Here is a 22,401-nt window from a genome sequence, read left to right on the forward strand (position 1 = left end):
GTAGAAAACACCCTTACTGTCCAGTGGTCTGTTCAACCAGGATCAAACTTGATGAGTCTTCCCAAACGGAGTCTTGTTGACCAAGCTCACTCACTGACATCCATGGAATGATGAGTTTTTTTTCTTATCTTCTAACTGGATTTCCATCCAAATTAAACCTAGGTTTTTTTATTAGCAGTCACAATTAAGTTCTTGAAGGGTTGGCAAAGCTTGTCCTAATATTGAGGGGTGGAACGTTTTTGAATAAAAATGGGTACCTAAGTTCAGTAAGGAGCGAGACTGAAGGCTGCATCTTTTGTACTTGCTTCCTGATGCTCTACCGTTTTCCAACTGTTCATCGTATTATCACTGTCCAAGTGCCCTTCCCTGGGTTTTGACATGCATAGAGTTCAAGAACACAGCATTATTGATATCCTCCAGTTTTCATTTCCACAAAGTCCACAGATTAGATTCCCAAAAACGCAGCTATCTTTGGGATAGTGCCATTGGATCTTTTTGAATTTTGAAAGGGCTTCAGTTTAACATCTCTTTGGAAATCTGGCACGTCTGACAATGTAACATGACCTCTGAGTGTTTTAGGAACATTAATCTAGATTTTTGTACTGGAGTCTCTGAAGGATGCTTGAACTCCTAATCTGATTTTGAGGTAAAAGTAGTATCTACTGACCTATTTGACGTCACAACAGTGTGAACAAATGGTCAAATACAAAGTTATTCAATATCTATCCACTGGCCCTATGCTAACGCCTTATTAGAGATTATGGTGCAGTACAAGTTAATTTTATTCAGCAGCTAGTAGGCAATGAAACTAAAATGAAACCAAAGGCTCCCTTACTTCACAAAATCACAAGTTAACTTGAAATCTAAAACATTTCAAATGTGGTTTTGATTGAGATATAACTATGAATTATTCAGTCCATTAATTTTGTGACTTGATAATTTATAACAGTTGAATTAAAGGATATGATCTCATTCTATGTTTTTGGCAAATGCACAATAATGTTAACTCACAGCTGCACTGCACTTTTCCAGATGTTTTAATTTATTGAATAACATCTAAAATCTAGATAGAAATAAAATTATGGATTTTCTTAAAGAAATGAACAGTCTTGAACTAATCCACACTGCCTGTGTGCACATGGTAAGGCATATATAAATTAGGCAGAGGGTTAGAGTTGGCATCACTCACCTTCATTTTCCCCATTTGCAACAGTTGTCTTCATAGTCTTGATGGATAGGGTAAATAGGCAAAGTATTTTCCCTGGGGTTGAAGTCCAGAACGAGAGGGCATAGATTTAGGGTGAGAGGGGAAAGATATACAAGAGACCTAAGGGGCAACTTTTTCACACACACACGGTGGTACGTGTATGGAATGAGCTGCCAGAGGAAGTGGTGGAGGCTGGTACAATTGCAACATTTAAGAGGCATTTGGATGGGTATATGAATAGGAAGGGTTTGGAGGGATATGGGCCGGGTGCTGGCAGGTGGGACGAGATTGAGTTGGGATATCTGGTCGGCATGGACGGGTTGGACCGAAGGGTCTGTTTCCATGCTGGACGTCTCTATGACTCTTTAGATTACCAGAACAAACATCAATATTAGTTCACTATATGCTTCTGATATAACAAAGAGGGAACTTTTAGGCACGTTCATTCGATATGAGTGTTTATACTCTGGATTGCCATTTCAAGACTTCATGAACCTATCTGCTGATAAACAGCTGTGACTACAATATATGAACATTATCTCCTTCTCATTTGTCAACCTTGATGGATGCCAATCCATTAATTAGGAGCTATCTTGTTCTAAGTGCTTTGTGGCAATTGCATTGAAATACCTTTAGTACTGGCCAGGACACTTCCAACCAGCAGAAAAACTATAATCTCCATTTATGTGACGACTTTTTCAATAAAGTAAAGCATCCCAAGATCCTTCATAGGAACATTATGAAAACAAAATTTGACACCAGGGCATATGGGTCAAATGTTCAAAAAGGCATGTTTTAACACTACTGTTTAAAGAGGAAAATGACCGCGAGCTGAAATTAAGGGAGCTTTGAGCTTTTGGAAGCTGAAGGCATGGCCACTATTGGTGGAGTAATTAAAATTGGGGATGCTCAAGAGACCAGAATTAAAGAAGCACAGAAACCTGAAAGGGTGGGGATCTGGATGAGACCACAGCAGTAAGAAGGTGCAATACCTTGTAGGAATTTGAAAATGAAGGTGAGCATTCTAAAGCTAAGACATTGTTTGACTGGGAGCAAACTGTAGGTCTGCAAGCACAGAGGTGAAAGGAGAACAGGGTCTGATGTGAGTTAAGACATTGGCTGAAAGGGTTTGGATGATCCTAGAATGTAGAATGTGTGAGACCAGTTAGGAATAGGTTGAAACAGTCAAGGCTGCAGGTAGCTAAGGTATGAATGAGGGTTTTAGCAACTGATGAACTAAGATGAGTGAAATCAGGCGATTGTCAACTTTCACCTCTGCATCAATCTTACTGATTTTTTTGCACCTATAAGGTTGGAAGTTCATCATATGACAGATTGTTGTCAGGGAGGGAGATGGAGACTGTAGCTAGGAAGCACTTTTGAAGATGGGATGAAAATGACAGCTTTAGACTGGAGGAGATTTTGGTTTTGTAATAGTTCAGAGTGCAACATATTAGATCAAGCTCAGGCTCTGCTTACAAAGGCTTAATACTGAATCCATTTATGTTTTAGAAACAAACTCCGGGCAATTTTTGAAAAAAAGGCACTCTGCTTTAAGTTACAGAGGTGAATGTTTCTGTAAATATATAACTTTCAGCAATATAATATATCAATCCCATTGATTTATATGGACTTCAGTAAGGCGTTGGACAGTGTCCCCATGGGAGACTGGTTAGCAAGGTTAGATCTCATGGAATTCAGCAAGCCGTTGGATACAGAACTGGCTTGAAGGTAGAAGACAGAGGGTGCTGGTGGAGGGTTGCTTTTCAGAGTAGAGGCCTGTAACCAGTGGAGTGCCGCAAGGATCAGTGCTGGGTCTACTACTTCTCATTATTTATACAAAATGATTTGGATGTGAATATTGGAGGTATGGTTCATACATTTGCAGATGACACCAAAATTGGCGGTGTAGTGGACAGCAAAGGAGGTTACCTCAGAGTACAATAGGATCTTGATCAGATGGGCCAATGGGCTGAGGAGTGGCAGATGGAGTTTAATTTAGATAAATGTGAGGTGTCACATTTTGGGAAAGCAAATCAGCGCAGGACTTATACACTTAATGATAAGGTCCTGGGAAGTGTTGCTGAAGAAAGAGACTTTGGAGTGCAGGTTCATAATTCCTTGAAAGTAAAGTCGCAGTTGGATAGGATAGTGAAGAAGGTGTTTGGTATGCTTTCCTTTATTGGTCAGTGCATTGAGTACAGGAGTTGGGAGGTCATGTTGTGGCTGTACAGGACATTGGTTAGGCCACTTTTGGAATATTGTCGTATTCTGGTCTCCTTCCAATTGGAAGGTTGTTAGAACATAGAACAATACAGTGCAGAACAGGCCCTTCGGCCCTCGATCTTGCGCCGACCTGTGAACTATTCTCAGCTCGTTCCCCTTACACTATCCCATCATCGTCCATGTGCTTACCTATGGATTGTTTAAGTCTCCCTAATGTGGCTGAGTTGACTACATAAGCAGGTAGGGCATTCCATGCCCTTACCACTCTCTGCTCAAAGAACCTGCCTCTGATGTCTGTCTTAAATCTATCACTCCTCAATTTTTAGTATTGTCCCCTCATAAAAGCTGATGTCATCATCCTCTGGAAAGAGACTTTCACTGTCTACCCTATCTAATCCTCTGATCGTCTTGTATGTCTCTATCAAATCTCTCTTAGCTGTCGTCTTTCCAATGAGAACAGACCTAAGTGTCTCAGCCTTTCCTCATAAGACCTTCCCTTCAGACCAGGCAACATCCTGGTAAATCTCCTCTGCACCTTTTTCAATGCTTCCACATCCTTCCCAAAATATGGAGACCAGAACTGTACACAATATTCCAAGTGTAACCACCTTGGCATTTTGTATAGTTGCAGCATGATATTGCAGCTCCGGAACTCTATCTCTCTATTAACGAAACCTAACACACTGTATGCCTTCTTAACAGCACTATCAACCTGGGTGGCAACTTTCAGGGATCTATGTACATGGACCCCAACATCCCTCTGTACATCCACACTACCAAGAATCTTTCCATCGACTCTGTACTCTGCCTTCCTGTTATTCTTCACAAAGTGCATCACCTCACATTTAGCTGCATTGAACTCCAATGTTGCCAGGGTTTGGAGGGTTTGAGCTATTGGGAGAGGTTGAATAGGCTGGGCCTATTTTCCCTGCAGCGTCTGAGGCTGAGGGGTGACCTTGTAGAGGTTTATAAAATCATGAGGGGCATGGATAGGATAAATAGACAATAGTTGGGGAGTTGGCTATTGACAGAGGAGGGAAGATCCCTGATTAAAAAGGCAAATACTTATTGTTGAACAACTGTCTTGTGAATTGGACAGGTTGGACTTCTGACTGCTCACCAATTCATTTCAGAGCAATATCTTCAGTCCTTTTCCAACTTGCTGCTATCACCCTCCATATTCCATTTTCTCCCTTGCTTATGACATTTAAATACACTTTGTCTCACATAGGTAGCCCTGCTTTCCCCACTAAGATGTTAAAATGGGGATTCAGTTATGCTGATGCAATTGAATGTCAATGGGAGATGGTTAGATTCTTTCTTTCTATTTGGAGATGGTCATTGCCCAGCAACTTGTGTGATGCGGATGTTATTTGTCATTATTGCTCCAAACCCAAACTGTTTTCTGGGTCTTGTTGCAGATGGACACAGTATCTAAGGCAATACAAATGTGCTGAACATAGTGCATTCATCCAAACACCCCACCTCTGACCTCATGATGGAAGGTTGATGCAGTTGAAGCTGGTTAGGATGAGGATTAGAATCTTAATGAAACAGACAGCTGAGTTAACCAACTTTATAAATAAATTAACCATTTGATTTTAGTTTTAAACTAAGGCTTAACTCGTTAGTTGTTAAAGTGCAACATTCAACGTAAAACGGGTGGGGGTTATATGAGAATGCAGTTCACATACTATGCTGTTGGCAAGCCATGTGTATTTGTGATAGAAGATTGACACCTATTCAGTCAAACTGTAAAAACAGATTTGAACTTCTGTACATGTTGGACCAGCACAATATTTAAAGATATCTTTGTTGTCACACTGATCGTCTTCTGATACCTGTTAGAATATTTCAAAGAATAGCATCTTAGCACAAAGCGTGATGGAAATATTGTCACCTCTTTATTTAAAAAGCTGTTCAAGTCAATTGACCTCCTTTTTCAGAACGGACGTTGTAAGATCTTTGCATTAAAGAATAAGAATGGAAGGTAGGTAAATGGAGTTTGGGTCAGCTATTATCTAATTTAAAAGCAGAATAAACCTGAGCAGAGTAGCTTCATGTCACTATGCTCCTAAATTCTTAAGCTATTACTTGAGAATATGCTTCTTAAATCCCAGTATCACATGGAAATGGAGGGAATATTGATTTGGAAGAAAAGACTAAGTATAATAATATATTGTGGTTCTCACTAATAAATTAATGGCAACTTCATGGAACCTTTAATCTATGTTTCAGATCGTGACTGGGCATCTTATACTCTTGGAATTTTTATCTGTTTAAATTGCTCAGGAATTCATCGAAACATCCCTCAAGTTAGCAAAGTGAAATCTGTTCGGTTAGATGCCTGGGAAGATGATGAAGTTAAGGTAGGTGTTTGAGTTGAAATGTTTGCACAGATTTTGTCTGACAGATTTGGAATTCAGCTTCTTGAAATAAACATATCCAGCTTTGAGCACAACATTTGTTACAGCTTATCAACGTCACATGAATTGTGATCTGAATTCTAGTTTTAGTGAGCAAATGATGCAAACAAATTTTACCTATCCATGTATGACCCATATTTATCCCATACTATTTTAAGGCTGCCTATGGCAGCAGAGTAATGGTTTAGGAATAAATCAGCTATGTTTCTAACAGTTCAGCCTGCAGAAAATGCACAAAATATAAGTGGGAAATTAAGTGTGAATGTTGATCAAATGTGGTTGCTCAATTCTTGAGCAAATTCAAGACCGAGAGCTCGATAGAGTTTTGAGTACTAAATTTATTAAGGGATATAGGGACAGCGCAGGAAGGTGAATTTAAATAAGATCAACCATGATCTTACTGAATGGCAGAACAAGGTCAAAAGATCGCATGGCCTCCCTCATTCCTATTTATAATGTATTTATTTTCAAAGACCTTCTATTCATTCTGGCTTTATGTAAACAATAAGGATTGAATGTATGGATTTCAAACCAGGGTTGATCTGTGTGTCTATCTGGATGTCACACCCACAACAGAAAGCCTGACATCTCTCCAGATCAAAGGTTGGCAACCCTTCAGGATTTCCTGGGAATCTACAGCATTTAAAGACCAATCACCCAGGGCACAGCTGCAAGCAAACTAGGCGAAACATCATTGAGGCAACCAAGTATTTTTTTTAAAAACCTGAATGGGGTGGCACAGTGGCTCAGTGGTTAGTACTGCTGCCTCACAACGTCAGGGGCATAGGTTTGATTCCACCCTCAGATGACTGTGTGTGGAGTTTGCACATTCTTTCCATGTCTGCATAGGTTTCCTCTGGGTGCTCCAATTTCTTCCTGCAGTCCAAAGGTGTGCAAGTTAGGTGGATTGGCCATGCTAAATTGCCTATAGAGTCCAGGGAAATGCAAGGCTATGGGGATGGGTTTGGGTGGGATATTCTTTGGAGGGTTAGTGTGGATTTGATCAGCCATATGCCTTGCTTCCACACTAGTGATTCTATGTTGGCTCTTGTTTATATGATGAAAGTTTTATGATTTATATATGTTTTTAAAATCATTTGTGTTAAGTTTGGATCTTTGGATTTTGAAATAGTAACATGTTCTTTTCTATGTCTGAGCAAATTAATAATTAACTTGAGTGTTTCTGTAGCCATGCTGATTTTTTAAAAAAATAGTTTGAGAGCAGTTTTCATCAATAATGGTTTTTCACTTACCTCAGGAAAGTTTGACCGAGCAAGATAAATAATTATACCTCAAGGTTTCTATTAGAAATTTCACAAGTTTCTTGTTTTTAAGCTATTTGTGCTCATCCAAGCTTAGAGAACTCTGATTTTCAGTTTTGGACAATTCTGTAGAACCTTTAATGTATAAGGTTGCCTCTGAGAAAGGGAGAAGCAAGTTGGATTTGTTACCACTAGACCTTGCAGTAACTTAGAGTTAACCTTGGAGTAAGGTGTTGGTGATAGTGCAGACTGGAAGTGTTTGTTAGAACCCTGAAGTGATTATTTAAAGCTGAGAACATCTATGCTTCATACGGAGTAATCAGATTTTCCAGATTGGGAGGTGAAGTGCAATTCAACCCATTTGAGGTGTGAGGGAAAGGGATTTTCTAATTTAAGTACCGCAAGAGATGCATTGGGTGCTGTGCAGGGGAGTTTTAGGATCTGTAAAGGAGTTTTTGGGATTATTAGGATTATATTTCACTCAAAGTTTGTGAGAAGATTTGTAGCTCGGGTGTTTGTTGTTGTGGTTCTGTTCGCCAAGCTGGGAGTTTTTGTTGCAAACGTTTCGTCCCCTTTCTAGGTGACATCCTCAGTGCTTGGGAGCCTCCTGTGAAGCACTTCTGTCATGTTTCCTTCGGCATTTATAGTGGCATTTATATTATAGTGCCACTATAAATGCCGAAGGAAACATGACCGAAGCGCTTCACAGGAGGCTCCCAAGCACTGAGGATGTCACCTAGAAAGGGGACGAAACGTTTGCAACAAAAACTCCCAGATCGGCGAACAGAACCACAACAATTATATTTCACTGCGTTTCAAAACATTTTAAGTTTGTCTTATGAGTAATTAGTCTGGTTTATCTATTTCATTTTTATGCCTTTTACTAAATAAATTTCGTATGTTAAAATTAAATCTACAACTTTGCATGCTCATGTTTCAATGAGTTACCACCTCATTAAAATCAAAGCCAAACAAAATGTGGTCTATCAAGCCAGATTTCATTCTGGGATCAGACTTGTCTGGTAATAACATCCACTGCGATCGTAACATTTAATTATGACAAATGATTGAAGACAAGGCTTTTTGCTAACTGCGAGGAATGGACCCATTGGGTCATGAAGCAGCTGTTCACTTTCTAATTGGTCATATGAAGGCAGTGCATTGGAAGGATGGACATGATGATGACTGATGGCAGGAGTGTGGGATTTGGGTGTTTGGAGGCCAGAAGTCACATGACGGCACCTCTGGGAATGCACCCATCCAGAATTGACAACCTTAATACCACTAGACCATCACCTTCCCTTCAGCTTATAGCTAGACTATTAATCTAGAGACCCATGTAAAGTTCTGGGGACCCAGGTTCAAATCTTGTCATGGCAGGTAGTGGAATTTGAATTTAATGGGAGTATGGAATGAAGTGTCTAATCAAGATCTTGAAACTCCAGTTGATGGCTAAAAAAGATCCATCTAGTTTACTAATGCCCTTAAGGAAGGAAACCGACGTCCCTATCCAGTCAGGCCAACATGTGACTCAGATCCACAGCAATGTGGTTGAGTCCTGATTGGTAGGCAATAAAAATGCTGGCCTGGTCAGTGATGCCCACATCCTGTGAATGAATATAAAAAAAATGTATTTCTCATACTGACCTGCTCAAAGGGCATTTTTCCATGGCTGGGCATGGCGAATACAATGGTTTGTTACAGCACCAGTAATCCAGGGACATGACCAAATCCCACTAAACTGGCTTGGTAATTTTAATTCAATTAATTAAATCAGAAATAAAAAGCTAGAAAACTATCATAAAGGTCCTGAAATTGTCATCATAACTGGTTCACAGTAGTCCCTTTTAGAAATGAAAATTTATTGTCTTTAACTGTGTATGTGACTCCAGGTCCACGATAATGTGATTGGGTCCTTTAATTGTCCTCTGATCCAGGTCAGGTTGTGTTCAAGAAGACAGTTCACCACAAACCTTTCGAGAAATTAAGAACAGGGCAATAAATTACCATCCCACGAATGAATAAAAAGTATAGTTTGCTCATCTGTTTTCCTGGCTGCATGACATTTAACTGTAACGTGGGCAAATGGGGGAGGGTGGGTGTGGAATCAATAAGTCATTAGACCTTCCGAACCTAAATGAAAATCAATTGATTCAAAACTCTCTGATGTTTTCTCTTTTTGTAGTTTATGGCCTCTAATGGGAACACTGCAACCAAAGCAAAATATGAGTCGAAGTTGCCGGCATTTTATTATAGACCAACGTTTACAGATTGTCAGTAAGTAATGCAGTCAATAAGTAAAGTGTATCTCTTGACTGTTCAGGTTGCATAGTATCAGTGAAAGACAGCATTTCATCCGTGATTTGTTATGTCTTTTGGATAATGCCCTATCTGCCTCATCAGTTGGACTGAAAAGATCCCATGGACATGGTAGAGCTCCCCTGCTCTTTTGAAAGCAGTGTCCTGTACAAAATTTATCTCTTCATCATCAGGAAAAACAGATTACTTGTTGATTCTATCCTACTGTTTCTGGGACCTTGTGTATAATCTGGCATACTTTTCCATTATTTTAAAAATTACGCAACACCAGGTTATAGTGCAACAAGTTTAATTGGAAGCACTAGCTTTCAGAGCACCACTCCATCAGGTGGTTGTGGAGTGCATAATTGTAAGACACTGAGTATATTCCAGGAGTGATTGGACATGATGTTTCTTGATTTGGCTTTAAAGCACTTAAGAATGTCTTAAGGTCATGAAAGGCACCATATCAATATAAGCGCTTTCTTTGTAAATTCCCCAAAGCACCAAGAGTGAATTGATAAAGAGCATGTTCAGCTTATCAAGATCTCTTGGTAAAGTAAAGATCTCCTTACATTAAAGAGCTGCCTATTGATTGTTGGACGTGTAACATTGCTTTGCTACAAACACAAAGACTCAGTAGATTGAGTTGTCATCAGACTTGCAACATTCCTTTACCCTCTGGCTTTCAAAAGTATGTTCCCAACCTTATTTTTACTCAGAAAATCATCTCAATTTAAGTGTAATGCTGTGCAAGGATTGCTTCAAAAGGTTATCAGTTAAATTTTACATTTATACAGCTCCCTGCCTCAACAAGTCAGTACCTTTAATTGATTGGAACTGTACAGAACAGAAAGTTCCCAAACCCCGTCCCTGGACTGTGATGTGCCAGCTGATCACAATAGTGGTGAATAGGATGCCTGTGTTCCCAATCACTGAAACTATATGGTGGGGAAGTTGTGGAAGAATCTGTTTCTCTCACCATTATGGGCATTGGGGTCATGCTTTTCACTAAGTGGGTGTGTACTCACCTAAAACTCTGCATAATCCTAACTCCCACTGAGCCCCATTCACCCAGCTTCCTTGTACTCACTCATCTATACTAATAACGTCTTGACTTTTAACACATGCATCCTTGTTTTGAAATCTCTTGCCTTTTCCTATCTCTGTGATCTCCTTCATCTTCTCAATCAAGGTTTACCTAATTCTGGGCTCTGCAACATCTCTGCTTCATTAGTAGTGACTGTACCATCAGCTAGGAGAAAGTGAGGACTGCAGGTGCTGGAGACCAGAGTTTCCAGCACCACGTTTTTCTAACTGTACCATCAGTTGCCTGGGCCCTGAGCTCTGGAATTTCCCCTCCAACCCTCTCTGCCTCCCTGGTACTTTTCAAAGATGCTCCTGAAGTCCGATGTCTTTAGCCAAACTTTTTTGGTCTTGTGTGGCTTGGTGTCAATATTTGCTTGATAATGCCCCTTTGAAATGTCTTGTGACATTTTCCTACACTAAATTGCGATTTAAATACAAACTGTTGTTAAAACAGATTTACTATATTTGTGTGTTTCTTGGCCTGAACTTTGGGTGTGTGTTCACAATATTCATTTTAGAGTTGTACCTACTCCTTTCATTCACAGGTGCTATTCTCTCTAGTTCAGGCTGTTGGTCCGTACGAACACGTGACTTGCTACATCAGTGAAATCGCTGCTTTTATTTCAAATTCTAGACCGAAGAATACAAAAGGAGTCTCTTCGACTTAATTATTCCAGTGCGCACACTTTCACTGAAAGGATCTCTAGATTTCAATTAACAGTATGAAAATATAAATCCCTTTTTATAATGTCCCCCTTGTCCCTGAATGTTAAGTTGACAGCATCTGTCTCTAGAGTGACCTGGGTTATTCAGTTTAAAAACCGAGACATCAGTGAAACAAGTTCAGCAACTCTTACTTAAGATGAATAAACCATAGCAATTATAGCTACTGACAAGTTTAAGTGATATGCAACAAAGAGAAAATTTGCTGGAGAAACACAGCAGGTCTGACTGCATTTGTGGAGTGAAAGAAAGGTTAATATTTTTGGTCTGGTAACCCTTCTTCAGAACTGATTATAGCTAGGAAAATGTTGGTATATATGCTGAAGAGGGGAGGAATAAACTGTAGATGAAGCCCAGAGAAAGGGAACAGCAAGGGAGACAAAGGAATGGGTAATAGTCCACCTGAGAGAATCAATAACTGCTAATGGGAACAATCCACTGTCAACTACTAATGGTCTGTTTTTGTCAGTTATTCTAACAACTTATGTTTGACAGTGCCTGTCAAACCTTCTCAAAGGTCCTTGTAAAGGCGAGGTGTTACTGTGTTAACTTTGCTGCTTTATGGCATTGTGACTGACAATAATAAAATGCCTTCATATGATTCAACAGTTTCAGGAGAAGGAGAAGCTGGTTGAGGATAGATATACCGGGAGCAGATGGACCTTTTCAAGTCAGATGAGTAAATCTTGATAACATTTCAACAAAACAACATTCCTTGTCACCTTCTCACACTTTCTCTGTGATCTGCAGCATGGACGATCTCACTACATTACTTCATATCTGACGGGGCACATTCATTTATGTATAAAATTTCCATCAGGGTCCACTTAGCTGAAGGCGTGGCCACCAATAGTGAAGTGTTGAAAACTGGGGAATCCAGAATTTGATGCTGTAGGTGCTGCACTGAGATCCTGCCCTTTGGATTATTAAGACTTGATGCCCTGACAGCCAGGTGCAAAAGATTCCGTCGTATTTGGAGGAAGTACAAGGGAGTTTTCCATGGTGTACAAATCAGCATTGACATTACTAACATGACAGATTATCACGTCATTTATCTGACTTCTATTTGTGGAAGAATGCTCTATAGATATTGACTGCCATAATTCTGACAATGATTCTTTGCTTCAAAAGTGACTAGAAAGCACTTTAGGGTATCCTGAAATTATGAAAAACACAATATAATTTTAAGTTTTTTTTTGTTTTGATGGTTGTCCTTTCTCCTGCATGTTCCTCACTGAACTAGTCTTCACCCTTGATAACTTATCCTTTCAGTCCTCCCATTTCCTCCAAATGCAGGGAATGGCTGTGGTCACTCGGATGGGCCCCAGCTACACCTGCCTCTTTGTCGGCTATGTTGAACACTTCCTCTTCAGTCCCTACACAGGCACTGTGCCCCAACCCTTCCACCGTTCCATCGATGACTGCATTGGGTCAGTGTCCTGCACCCAGGCTGAACTGGAGCAGTTCATCGACGGCACCCACCACTTCCATCCCACCCTCAAATTCACTTGGTCCATCTCGGATACCTCCCTCCCCTTGCTGGACCTCACCATCTCCATCTCGGGTGACAGTCTCCAGATGGACGTTTACTATAAACGCACAGACTCTCTTAACTACATCTCCTCCCACACAGCATCCTGCAAGAACTCCATCCTGTTCTCGCAATCCCTCCACCTCTACCACATCTGCTTGGATGAGGAGACATTCCACTCCCAGGCATCCCAGATGTCCACCTATTTTGAACAACACGCTTTTTCCCATGCTGCCATTCAGACAGCCCTACACTGCACTGCCTTCCTTCCCTCTTTCACTTCGCTCCCACCTCTCCAAACGCAATAAAGACAGGGTGTCTCTTGTCCTCACCTGCCACCCCACTAGTCTCAACATCAATACATTATCCTTTAAATATTTCTGCCAACTCCAACTTAGACCCCACCATCAAGAACCTCTTTCCCTCCCCACTTCTCTCTGTCATCCACAGGGATCATTCCCTCTGCCAGTCTGTGGTTTGTTTGACACACACACACACACACACACACACACACACACACACACACACACACACACATACACACACACACACCTCTATATCAGGGGAGATGAAACTTAAATTAAAGGAATGTTTCATCAAGCATCTCAGCCATGTCACCACCCATTTTAATGCTCCTTCCCACTCCCCATCCTTGGCTTCCTCCATTGCCACAGCGAATCAGACTACAAATTGGAGGAACGCCACCTCATCTTCTGCCTGGGCAGCCTGGAGTATTCAACATTGAGTTCTCCAATCTCAAATAACCTCCCTTCCCAGCCCCTGCCCCTCCCTTCCATTCCTCTGATCAACCCTTCCTTCCAACCAATCAGGTCGTACCCTCTACCTGTCTTCCTCTATCCTGAGTGAAAAATGAGGTCTGCAGATGCTGGAGATCACAGCTGAAAATGTGTTGCTGGTCAAAGCACAGCAGGCCAGGTAGCATCTCAGGAATAGAGAATTCAACGTTTCGAGCATAAGCCCTTCATCGCTTCCTCTATCCCGACCTTACCACAACTCTGTCTTCCTTCCCCACCCCCTTTATCTGCAGCTCCCCTTACACCTACCCCCAGTCCTGAAGAAGGGTTACACTTGAATCATTGACTTCTTCACCTCCTGATGCTGCCTGGCTTGCTGTGTTCTTCCACCCTCCTGCTTGTCTACCTTGGATTCCAGCATCTGCAGTTTTATTGTCTGTGACAGCATCATCTTGGCAATGGCACACGTCCAAACCTGGGAAATGGTGTTGGGGCTGAAATGTATTTCAGTTATATCATTTTTATGCGATTCACATGGAGACCCCCATGTTCCAAGTAAATGTTTTAATCCCATATTAATTCATTTTCTGATGAGAATTGTTCCGGGTGCTGGCTGGTAAGTTGCACAAGGTCTAATGTGAGTGCTTTGCACCAACAGCATCTGCCTCTGATTAGCATTGTGCTGGGTTTCAGTATGGAATGAAATACTGCCATGAGACTCTGTTTATGTGACATGGGTGTTGAAAGAGGAAGTGGTAGAGAATTGTTTATTATGCATTGTTCTGCCTGAGGAAACAGTCACAGTTTCATTATTATTGATGTGGAGCCAAGTAATGCTCCAGACGTATTGTACGAGATACTGTTCCAGATTCAGCGTGTCAATTTTAACTACATTCTCCAGTGCTCATTGGAAAGGAGAACACAACCTGGGTGGCAAGATAGTGCACAGAATGCTGCTTTTGTTTTCTCTGGTCAGAGATTTTATCCTTTTTATAATTTCCGTGTGGTTAGGTGACGTAGTCTAACTCTCATTACCTGGACCTTTTGGCATTTAGCTGACACCAGACCATTTCCTGCACCATCTTTTTTTTTTAAAAAAAGAAAAATAGCCTGAGTGTATCAGGTCAATAAAAGTTTTGAAGCATTTGTAAGAAAAAGACGAGTTTAATTGAACCTCTTGTAGTCTCCAAAGCTCCACGTTTTTCAACCTTTCCTTTGCAAAGCTGTCATGAGATATTGAATAATATGCTTTTGAGTGTGCAAGAAAACTTTCACAGGGACTTGTGATGTGAAGAGGCTTTCCACTGGACAGAATCTCACTGGATAGAGAACTTAATTTGCTGTGCAGTTTACAAAAATGATTATATGGATTTGCTTTTGGGATGCAGTCAAACTGTGTGAAATTAAAATGTGTGGCACAGAAGGTGATCAAGGTTATACAAAATCGATAGCATCTTTTCACTGTAATAAAAAGGTTCAAAGATGCTTCATGAGTGCATTGTAAACTAAATTATGGTACTGTCATGTAAGGGTGGCATGGTGGCTCAATGGTTAGCACTGTTGCCTCACAGCACCAGGGACTTGGGTTCAATTCCTCCCTCTGGTGAATGCCTGTGTGGAAGCTGCACATTTTCCCTGTGTCTGCGTGGGTTTTCTCCAGGTGTTCCGGTTTCCTCCCTCAATCCAAAGATGTGCAGGTTAGGTGAATTGGTTATACCAATGGTTATGCCAAATTGCCCATAGTTTTAGATGTATTAGTCAGGGGTAAATATAGGGGAATGGGTCTGGGTGGGTTACTCTTTGGAGGGTCAGTGTGGACTTGTTGGGCTGCAGGGCCTGTTTCCACACCGTAGGGAATCTAATCTAATCATATTAAGCCAAATGACTAGCAGCTTAATCAAAGCAATAGACTTGGAATGTTTTAGTGGAGGAGTGGGAGTCCTGTAGATGTTGATTTCCCTTGACAGGACATTCCTCACTCTCCCTCCTATATGCCAAAAATAATTGAAGAATAGTTTCAGTCAGTGACAATATTCATAGTTTAATTTTATGACTTTCTTAAATTTGTAGAAATTCCTGCATGTGGTCTTAGAAAACAACCACATTCTTCTATAAAATTACTTTCCAAATTACCTAACCGTTTTAAACAAATGACAGCGAAGAAAAAAAAACTTCAAATGAGCCTGAGTTAGTAAATTTGAGGTGGTAAGTGAATTGTAAGACACCAAACATGGAGCGCAAACGTATCAACTCCTGCACTCTGTTGAAATTGCTCATTATAGCCTCCCTGAAAGGAAATTTGGACCCAAAGTTCAATTTTTCAAATAAAAACATCCGCTGAGGAATTGGAAACATTCATGGGTCAGACAGTACCAATGTCATTTCTAATTATAATTTCCTGTCAGCATCATTAATACCGTGCAGCTAACTTTTTTTTTGTTCAGCTTTTTTTGTCAGCCTAACCCTATTGTTTAGGTCACTACCAACCCAAGTTGAACTACTGCCGACGAGCTTCTCTTTGACTGTTTAACACCTGCACTTTTCATTGCGTCTATTTCCCAATATCTGAAAAAATTGGAGATATAAATTTCTGGTATGTGATGTCTGAGCTGGTGTTAAATGTAATCTCATTTAATAAAGGTTTTAATGATTTGTTTCCAATTCCACTTCCCTTCCAACCTGAGCTGCCAAAGCGTTCTGTTGGTGTAATGTTACAGAATCCCTGAGATTTTAACAATCATCACACAATATGTGGGTGGAAACACTCATGTTGTTGTGGGTTCGATGTAAGGGCTCTGTTAAATGCCTCCCTTGCTATAGCTTTAGGTGAATTACACTTTTTCAGTCAATGCAAAGGCTTAAATAATAATCCTCCTCCCACACCCTCCTTGAATCCTGAGTTCCTTTACAATTTTGAAAGACTGGTTGAGTGAATGGCAGGGCATAATTAAACTGGACAAGCCGTTGGCTGTAAGAGCAGGGTGGGTGTTCCACGGTGAATAACTCATCTCCTGTTTCCACTCAACGTGTCCACCATCTACAGGCACAAGTCTGAAATGTAATAGAATACTCCCCACTTACCTGGATGAGTGTAGCCTGGGACAAAGCAGCCCACTTGATTAGCATCCCATCCACCAAATTCAACATTCATTCTCTCCAGTGCCAATGGGCAGTGGTAACACTGTGCAACATGCAGTGCGGTAGCTCACCAGGGGTCTGTCAGCATCTTGCAAATCTGTTACCTCCATCACTTAGAAGGGCAAGGGCAGGAGATGCATGGGAACACCCATCACCTGCAAATTCCTCTGCAAACCACAGGCTATCCTGATTTAGAACTATATAATTATTACTTCACACTTACTGGGTTCAAATCCTGGAATTCCCTTCCTCACAGCTCTGTGGGTGACCCTATACCCCAAGGACTGCAGCTTCCCAAAGGCAAAGGCAATCTGGATGAGTAATAAATGCAGGCCATCCAACTAGACTCACAAGTCATTAACAAATTTTTTTAAAAATCCATTAAAGCAAATCTTGACGGACAAAAGTTGGACAGAAATGCACACAGATTAGAAAGAGAGATGGTTACAAACAGCACAAACAACCTGCTGCAAGTAGAAACTCAATATGTTGGTGCAATTATCTTATTTACCAATTATACTGAACAATGAAGCCCTCAGCAAGCTCCTTTTTCACTTATCAGACACCTGGTTCCTTGCTTTTCAGAGTACTTCGGGAACAGTGGATCCGTGCCAAGTATGAAAGAAAGGAATTTATCTGCATCGAGAAACAGGAGCCTTACTCTGCAGGTACGAAAGTCCTTTAATCTCTCAAAGTAATAGGATACATTAAGCACCCAAGTTAATTCTGCTGCTTTTGAATGGGTACTGGGTCTATGGGTATTTCACCTTCTAGAGAACACACACAGTTTCTGATGTGTCAGGGTACAGACAGTCCCTCTGCAAATCCATCTCTAGCTTTATGTATAAATACTTCTGAAAATTCTGATATGGGTGTGTCATTCCAGCATCTATTCAGTAATGGTCTTCACCTACAAGAGTGTAAAAGAGTCAAGTCTGTTTACAAATACCTATTTAATAAATTCCAATGAATAATTAGTTCATAAGAATTAGGCCATTTGGCCCATCAAGCCTGCTCTGCGATTGAATCATGACAGATATGCTCCTCACTCCCATTTTTCTGCCTTCTCCCCATAACCCTTCAACCCATTGCTAACTAAAAATCTGTCCAACTTCTCCTTAAATTTACGCACTGTCCCAGCATCCACCGCACTTTGGAGTAGCAAATTCCAAGATTCACAACCCTTTTGTGGGGAGTAGTTTCTCCTCAATTCTGTTTTAAATTTGCTACCACTTATACTAAGATTATGATCTGTCACCCTAGAATACCCCATAAGAGGAAGTATCTGCTCCACATCTACAATATCCATACCTTTTATCATAAATATCCCAATTTTATCTCTCCTCATTCTTCTGATTCCATTAACTTGTCACTTGCATTTTTAAAAAAAAATGAATACGTTGGGGAAATAATTACATTGAATTAAGTAATCTTTGAGCTCATTGGGAGGCCATTCAACTTTTCATTTCCGTGCCAGCTCTTTGATTCAAATTTTATTGCTCTTTCAGTCTTCTGCTCTTTTCCCATGACCATTCAAATCTTTTTTTTCTTTTAAATGTATACCCAGTTCTTGTTTGAGGGATACTATTGATTCATTTTCTGAATCCCGTTGCTAAGTCCAGAGAGGGACTGATGGAGACCAGGAGCTAAGTTAACCTGTTCTCCTCTAAACCATTTGATAAAGAAATGTTGAGCAACTACCAAACCAAATTGTAAGGTGAATTGTAACACGGCTGTATTGATATTACCAGACGAAAGCACAACTAATTACCACAATCATTTAGGGAAATCATTGTAATCCCTCCATTGACATGTTAGAATACCAGAACCCTTTTCAAGGTGTCAAGTCAGGTCCACTTCAGTCCAATATATATATTTGAGGATAAATTTGGGAAAATTATTTAATTCAATGGTCCTCATTTTGAGCTGGCCCCCATCCTTAAAAAATAAAGGTATCTATCTTTCTCACTTCCTCTTTTCAGAAATTCTCTCATTTGCTTTTTCTGCTAGTGTTCAGCCCAATCTTCAGCTTTGTTCTGGACTGTCCACCTTCCCTTTTCTCTCATCCTTCTGACATTTCTTCGCCCTCATTTGTTTTTCTTTTGTTTTTGTCCTTCACTTTCTTCATCTTTGTTCTCTTTGACCCATGAATGTTCTCTTCCTCTCTCTCTTCTCTCTCTTTCCCCCCCCCCTCCCCCCACTACCGCCTCTTTATTTTCTTCTCTAGTGCTTGTCTTCTTGTTTTCCTCCTCTCTGCATCTACTTCATTTTTTTTAAAACATCTCAACAGCTATAGGACCAAGACGTAGGAGCAGAAGTAGGCCATTCAGCCCATAGAGCCTGCTCTGCCATTCAATGTGATCATGCCTGACTGGATAATCCTCAACTCTACTTTTATGCCTTTTACCCAGGACCCTTGATTAACCCTTACTGACGAAAAATCTGTCCATATTAGCCTGGAATATACTTAACGACTCAGGGTCGACAGCCCTCTGTGGAAAAGAATTCAACAAGTTGACTGACGCTCTCTGAGATGAGATTCCTCCTTGCTTCTGTATTACATGGGTGATCCCTCACTCTGAGATTATGTCCTCTGGTTTTAGGCACTCCCGGAAGGAGAAACCAGTTTTCCGCATATACTCTGTCAAGTCCCCTAAGAATCCTGAATGGTTTGAGAAGTTAACTTATTATTCTTAAGTCCAATGAGTACTAAACCAACCTGGTATACCTTTTCCCTTAAAATCTCTTCATATCTCAGTTTAACCTAGAGAACTCTTCCTGGACTGCTTCTAATGGCAATATGTCTTTAGACAAGAGTGTCAAGACTCTTCGCTGTTGTGTTCTAAAGCTATTCTAAGGTGTGATCTAGTGAATATTTTAATTCCCTTGGAAATAATGGCCAATATATCATTAGCCTTCCCTATTACCTGCTGAATATTGACATTGGCCTGCTTTTTTTGTGATTCATACATGAGGACCCACAATACTGTGGTTGCAACCTTCTGCAGACTTCTCTACTTTAATAACATTTAGCTCTTTTTTTTTCCTTCCTGCTAAGAAGCATAACTTTATACTGTCCCACAATCTATCCCATCTACCAGGTTTTTGTCCACTCGTTTCTATCATAGAACATCGAACAATACAGCACAGAACAGGCCCTTCGGCCCATGATGTTGTGCCGAACATTTGTCCTAGCTTAAGCACCTATCCATGGAGGTGCCGCTTAAAGGTCACTAATGATTCTCACTCTGCCACTCCCACAGGCAGCGCATTCCATGCCCCCACCACTCTCTGGGTAAAGAACCTACCCCTGACATCCCGCCTATACCTTCTACCCTTCACCTTAAATTTATGTCTCCTTGTAACACTCTGTACCCAGGGAAAAAGTCTCTGACTGTCTACTCTATCAATTCCCCAGATCATCTTATAAACCTCTATCAAGTCACCCCTCCTCCTTCGCCATTCCAATGAGAAAAGGCCTAGCACTCTCAACCTATCCTCGTACGACCTATTCTCCATTCCAGGCAACATCCTGGTAAATCTCCTCTGCACCCTCTCCAAAGCTTCCACATCTTTCCTAAAATGAGGCTACCAGAACTGCACACAGTACTCCAAATGTGGCCTTACCAAGGTCCTGTACAGCTGCAATATCACCTCACAACTCTTGAATTCAATCCCTCTGCTAATGAACGCTAATACACCATAGGCCTTCTTACAAGCTCTATCCACCTGAGTGGCAACTTTCAAAGATCTATGAATATAGACCTCAAGATCCCTCCACTCCTCCACCTTACTCAGAAACCTACTGATAAACCCTGTATTCCGCATTCTTATTTGTCCTTCCAAAATGGACAACCTCACACTTAGACCATAAGACAGAGGAGTGGAAGTAAGGCCATTCGGCCCATTGAGTCCACTCCGCAAAAAAAACTTGACAGGGTTGAACTCCATCTGCCACTCCTCAGCCCAGCTCTGCATCATATCTAAGTCCCTTTGCAGCCGACAACAGCCCTCCTCACTATCCACAACTCCACCAATCTTCGTATCATCTGCAAACTTACTGACCCACCCTTCGACTCCCTCTTCCAAGTCATTAACAAAAATTACAAACAGCAGAGGACCCAGAACTGATCCCTGCGGAACTCCACTTGTAACTGGGCTCCAGGCTGAATATTTATCATCTACCACCACTCTGACTTCGACCGGTTAGCCAGTTCTCTATCCAACTGGCCAAACTTCCCACTATCCCATGCCTCCTGACTTTCTGCATAAGCCTACCATGGGGAACCTTATCAAAAGCCTTACATTGAGGCACATAAAATTAAGAGGGGCATATACAGCAGAGACACAAAGGAACTTTTCCCTTGATGAAAGGATCAATAACCTGGGGGCATCGACCTTAGAGTCACAGAGGTACAGCATGGAAACAGACATAAAACATAGAACACAGAACAATACAGGGCAGTACAGCCCATTTGGCCCACTATGTTGCGCCAACCTGAGGTACCGACCTGAAGCCCATGTAACCTCCACTATTCCATCACCATTCATATATTTATCCAATGACCATTTAAATGCCCTTAAAGTTGGCGAGTCTACTACTGCTGCAGGCATCATACTGTAACCTCTTTGTGTCATAGTCATATAGCATGGAAAATGAACCTTTGGTCCAACCAATCCATGCTAACCATGTTCCCAAACTAAACTAGTCCCACCTACGTGTGCTTGGCTCATACCCCTCCAAGTCGAGTGTGTTGCTGGAAAAGCACAGCAAGTCAGGCAGCATCCGAGGAGCAGGAGAATCGATGTTTTGGGCATAAGCCCTTCATCAGGAATGAGGCTTGTGGGTCGGGGCTGAGAGATGAATGGGAGAGTGAAAGGTAGCTGAGAAAGCGATAGGTGGATGAAGGTGAGGGAGAAGGTCATGGGTCAGAGGGGGCAGTGATGGACAGATCTGGAGGGCGTTGCTGAGTTGGAGGCATGGGACTGGGATAACGTAGGTGGGAGGGGAAATGAGGAAGCTGTTGAAATCCACATTTATCCCGTGTGGTTGCAGAGTCTCAAAGTGGAATATGAGGTGTTTCTCCTCCAGGCATCTGGTGATAAAAGTTTGGCAGTGGAGGCAGCCCCAGACCTGCATGTCCTTGACTGAGTGGGAGGGGGAGTTGAGGTGTTCAGCCACTTGATATTGGTAGAAGTACAGGTAAATTTGAGGAATGTGGAAGGATCCCTTGGGGAGGGGAGTGGTATGGGTAGAGATTTTGCATTTGCTGCAGCGGCAGGGAAAAGTGCCACGAGTGGAGTGTGGGCCTGATGAGGGAGTCACTGAGGGAATAGTCTTTCCGGAATGCTGATAGATGTGAGGGGGGAAATATATCCCTGGTGGAGAGTGTCCTTTTGGAGGTGGCAGAAATGGCAGAGGATGATGCAATGTTGTGGAAGTTGGTGGGGTGGAAGGTGAGGACTTGGCGGGGGGGAGGGGGTTCTGTCCTTGTTGCATTGGGGTCCAAGGGTGGTAGTGTGTGAAACCACGCCCCCCCCCCCTCCAATTTATCTCTCAGCCCCCAATCCACAAGCCTAGTTCCTGATGAAGGGCTTATGCCCGAAGTGTCTGTTCTTTTCCATCACCACACTCTTGACTCTGATCTACAGTCCTCGCTTTCTGCATAACCCATTCAAACCTTTCCTACTCATGAACTCATCCACATGTCTTTTAAACATGTGGGCGGCACGGTGGCACAGTGGT

The 22,401-nt window shown here is 41.6% G+C and overlaps 1 protein-coding gene across 2 annotated transcripts in view; it reads left to right on the forward strand.

Annotated features, from left to right (window-relative positions):
- LOC132825163 (arf-GAP with dual PH domain-containing protein 1-like) overlaps positions 1-22,401 on the forward strand; it is a 127,202-nt gene that overhangs the window by 34,850 nt on the left and 69,951 nt on the right. For both annotated transcript variants that reach the window (XM_060840186.1, XM_060840187.1), the window contains exons 2-4: positions 5,672-5,802; positions 9,307-9,398; positions 17,241-17,323. In XM_060840186.1, the coding sequence (XP_060696169.1) occupies positions 5,672-5,802; positions 9,307-9,398; positions 17,241-17,323 (306 nt within the window). The remainder of the gene's footprint in view (positions 1-5,671; positions 5,803-9,306; positions 9,399-17,240; positions 17,324-22,401) is intronic.

The sequence above is a fragment of the Hemiscyllium ocellatum genome, chromosome 20 (assembly GCF_020745735.1).
Source record: "Hemiscyllium ocellatum isolate sHemOce1 chromosome 20, sHemOce1.pat.X.cur, whole genome shotgun sequence".
Classification (NCBI taxonomy): Eukaryota; Metazoa; Chordata; class Chondrichthyes; order Orectolobiformes; family Hemiscylliidae; genus Hemiscyllium; species Hemiscyllium ocellatum.